This window comes from Coenobita brevimanus, chromosome 55, assembly GCF_032717465.1.
Source record: "Coenobita brevimanus isolate Jiangsu-jjx chromosome 55, ASM3271746v2, whole genome shotgun sequence".
NCBI lineage: Eukaryota > Metazoa > Arthropoda > Malacostraca > Decapoda > Coenobitidae > Coenobita > Coenobita brevimanus.
This window is the reverse complement of record NC_137008.1, coordinates 30651958-30655145: the sequence shown is the minus strand read 5'-3', so window position 1 is coordinate 30655145 and position 3188 is coordinate 30651958. Positions and strand designations below refer to the sequence as shown.

The 3188-nt window shown below is 44.4% G+C and overlaps 1 protein-coding gene across 1 annotated transcript; it reads left to right on the top strand.

Moving 5' to 3' along the window:
• Positions 1-253: 253 nt before the first annotated feature.
• On the top strand, positions 254-1465 carry LOC145401288 (uncharacterized). Its single transcript, XM_080273615.1, has one exon. It carries the CDS (start codon positions 254-256, stop codon positions 1463-1465), a length of 1212 nt encoding a protein of 403 aa, XP_080129741.1.
• Positions 1466-3188: the final 1723 nt, after the last annotated feature.

Sequence of the window (3188 nt, the reverse complement as noted above, 5' to 3'; positions counted from 1 at the left end):
GGTGGGTGGTGTAAGAAATTTAAGGGTTAAGGACAGAAGCCACCTTCATGTGTGTGTGTGTGTGTGTGTGTGTGTGTGTTTTATTTATACATTTTCTTTGCCAAGGTTTCGTTGTTAAAGCGGTAATGAATCACGGTGAATTTTGTCTCCAGCCCTGATAATACTTCACCAAATGTAAAAGACATATCACTAATGTTGTAATATTGACCTATCACCAAGCAGGCCGTATGACAGGGTTGCCTATGCGGTCGGCATGAGCGTCCGCGCGGTGAGGACGGTGGAAAGGCGGCATCGCACCACCAACTGCGAGGCAGGGATGGCCCAGGCACTACCACCACCACCACCTGCAACACCTCCCACAACACCGGCCGGATTCGACAGTTTCACCGTAGCGGCCATTCGTCGCAAAGTCCATTCAAAGTTCGCCGCCAAAGAAGTTATGACTATTGCTTCCCTGACGGAGGAGCTGATGATCGACGGCATCATTCCGATGGCAACCTCGGATACGTCGGTGTGGCGACTCCTCCACAATATGGGATTCCGCTATAGGACATCAAAGCGGACTATGTATGTGAGGAAGGAGTCCCTGGACGTTGTATGCCGGCGGATTAATGCTCTCAGGGCACTCAAGCAACACCGGGAGAGAGGGATGCAGGTGGTGTACCTTGACGAGACATGGTTCACCACCAGGATGCACCACAGCATGAAGTGGGTGGACACAACGCAACCTGCCACAAGCACCACGTACAGCCGTCACGTGCCCCCCAGAGAAGGGGACCGCTTTGTGGTAGTTGCAGCCGGCACCGCTGATGGCTTTGTGGAGGATTCGTTCCTGTGCTACCACACCAAGACAACCAGCGGTGACTACCACGGCGAGGTTAACGGGGAGCTCTTCCTTCGTTGGCTGACATCACAGCTCCTGCCCTCGCTGGCTGAACCATCTGTGCTTGTATTAGACAATGCGCCATATCACAGCCAGCAGACGGAGGAGAGTCGTTGCCCTACCACTGCCACCAGGAAAGCTGACCTCATTACATGGTTGGAGAAACACAGGCTGGCCTTCCCGCCACACGCGACACGGCCTGAGCTCCTGCTCATATGCAAACGGAACCGTCCACAGCCACAATACATCGTCGACAACACCATTCGAATGTGGGGTCATGAGGTCGTCCGCTTGCCACCAGCCCATCCAGAACTGAATGCCATTGAACAAGTATGGGGGCACATGAAAAGACACGTGCGCTCGTCCTTACAACACTTCACTCGGGCAGACTTGCAGGCCAGGCTGGAGGAGGCAAAAATGGGTGTAACGGCAGAGGTGTGGGCAGGTGCGATTCGCCGATCACAAGGCTTTGAGGAGGAGTACTGGGCCACAGACAACATGCACCACAGCATAGATCCCGTCATCATAAACCTCGACAGCGATGATGAGGAAGACTTATTCTTGGAAAGTGGCGTGGAGTAAAAGAAAGGTTATGCTGTGCACTCATGTTGTCATCACTTGTCACCTCATCATATATCCGCTTCCGCTCACAGTGTATTTTGAACTATGAAATACTGTTCCATATAACCTGTAGTTCTCTTTCTTAAAAAGTTATCCCATGAATTAATTTCCGTTTTCATTTCTGTCCTAAAAAGGATTTATTGATATATATTATACACAATAATACCAATAAAGATAATACTAATAATAATATTAATAACAGTAATAATAATAGTAATAATAATATTATTAATATTACTCATAATAAAAATAATAACAATACTAACGGTAATACTATTACTATTACTACTACTACTATTACTACTACCACTACTACTACTACTACTACTACTACTACTACTACTACTACTAATACATTGTAATAATAAAATATCTCGAATTCATCATGTTACTGCTCTGGCGCCCATCCCCAATCGTACTTTAGGGTAGAGGCTACAAGGCAAAATGGAAATTAATCCATGAGCTACAAAGAGTATATAGCCCAGATGAAGGCAAAGAAAGACAATTTACGCACACCTCATTGTTTTATGGCTAATGCATGCACCAGTTGGAGAGCCATATACATCTCGTGGGTTAGTGCAAGGTTGAAATTAATTTAATTGAATTCCATGAGAGAGAGAGAGAGAGAGAGAGAGAGAGAGAGAGAGAGAGAGAGAGAGAGAGAAGGGGGGAGGTTGAGGGAGGGAGGGGGTAAAGAGTGATAGAAGGAAGGAGGGATCATACAGGTAGGGGGAGAGAGGTGGGTGGGGTCTAAGGAGTGACGTAGTGATGGCTGTGTCCCAATACTGTCTCTGGATATCGGGAATTTCTCTCAACTGTCAAGAGTACCCGGTATGTAGCTTACTCATACACTTCTGGTAATACACTATGCAGTCAGAAATTAGCGCTAGGTGTGAAATAAACTGTGGCAAAGTATAATAGTGATCCAACACTTCGTTACCGAGAAAACCCAGAAAATCGAGGTAACACAGCCGCTGAAATGCAAAGTAGGATATTAAATTATGCTTTCTAGTTTATTTCAGACTACCTGTGTACTTTCTGAATATATTTTTGAAACGGCAACTGTTTGAAAGTTTGTGTTAGCCAACTCAGTGCTTCAGTTAGCACATTTGAGGGCAAGCCAGTAAGCTTCTGCCTCTAGCCCAACAACATCATTGTGTGACACTTCTTGCCTATGAAAAGTCATGAATATATGACGTGTAAGAAGTGCGTATACAGTATAATATTACATGGCAGAAATTTCACATATCAGAGTTTGGTCTGCGTTGGTAAATGGTTAGTTTGGTTTGTATTTTTCACCTGTTTTAGTGTTCTCTCTTACAGTTAAGTTTCAGAAACTGATGATAAAAGACAAATTTTTCATCAGTATCGACAGGTATGTGCAATCACTTCAGTTCTTTCTTGAAATATGTGATTCGTTTTTGCACCAAAATATATTGATAAGCTGATGTAGTTAAGATAGTTGGGTAAGGTTACCAGATACCGGTGTGAGTGAATTGGTTGGTTAGGATGCTGGCTGAAATATTGCCTGTCTCAATCAAGCACTCACATTTGAGCATAGGTGTGTTGGCTCTAAAGCAAAACATGTTAGTAAATGCAGATTTTTTCATGCGAATTAAAAAATAAAAATAGTCATCTTTCTATCCAAAGAGTTGTTTTTACTAACAGCTACAGGCTTGAGGAA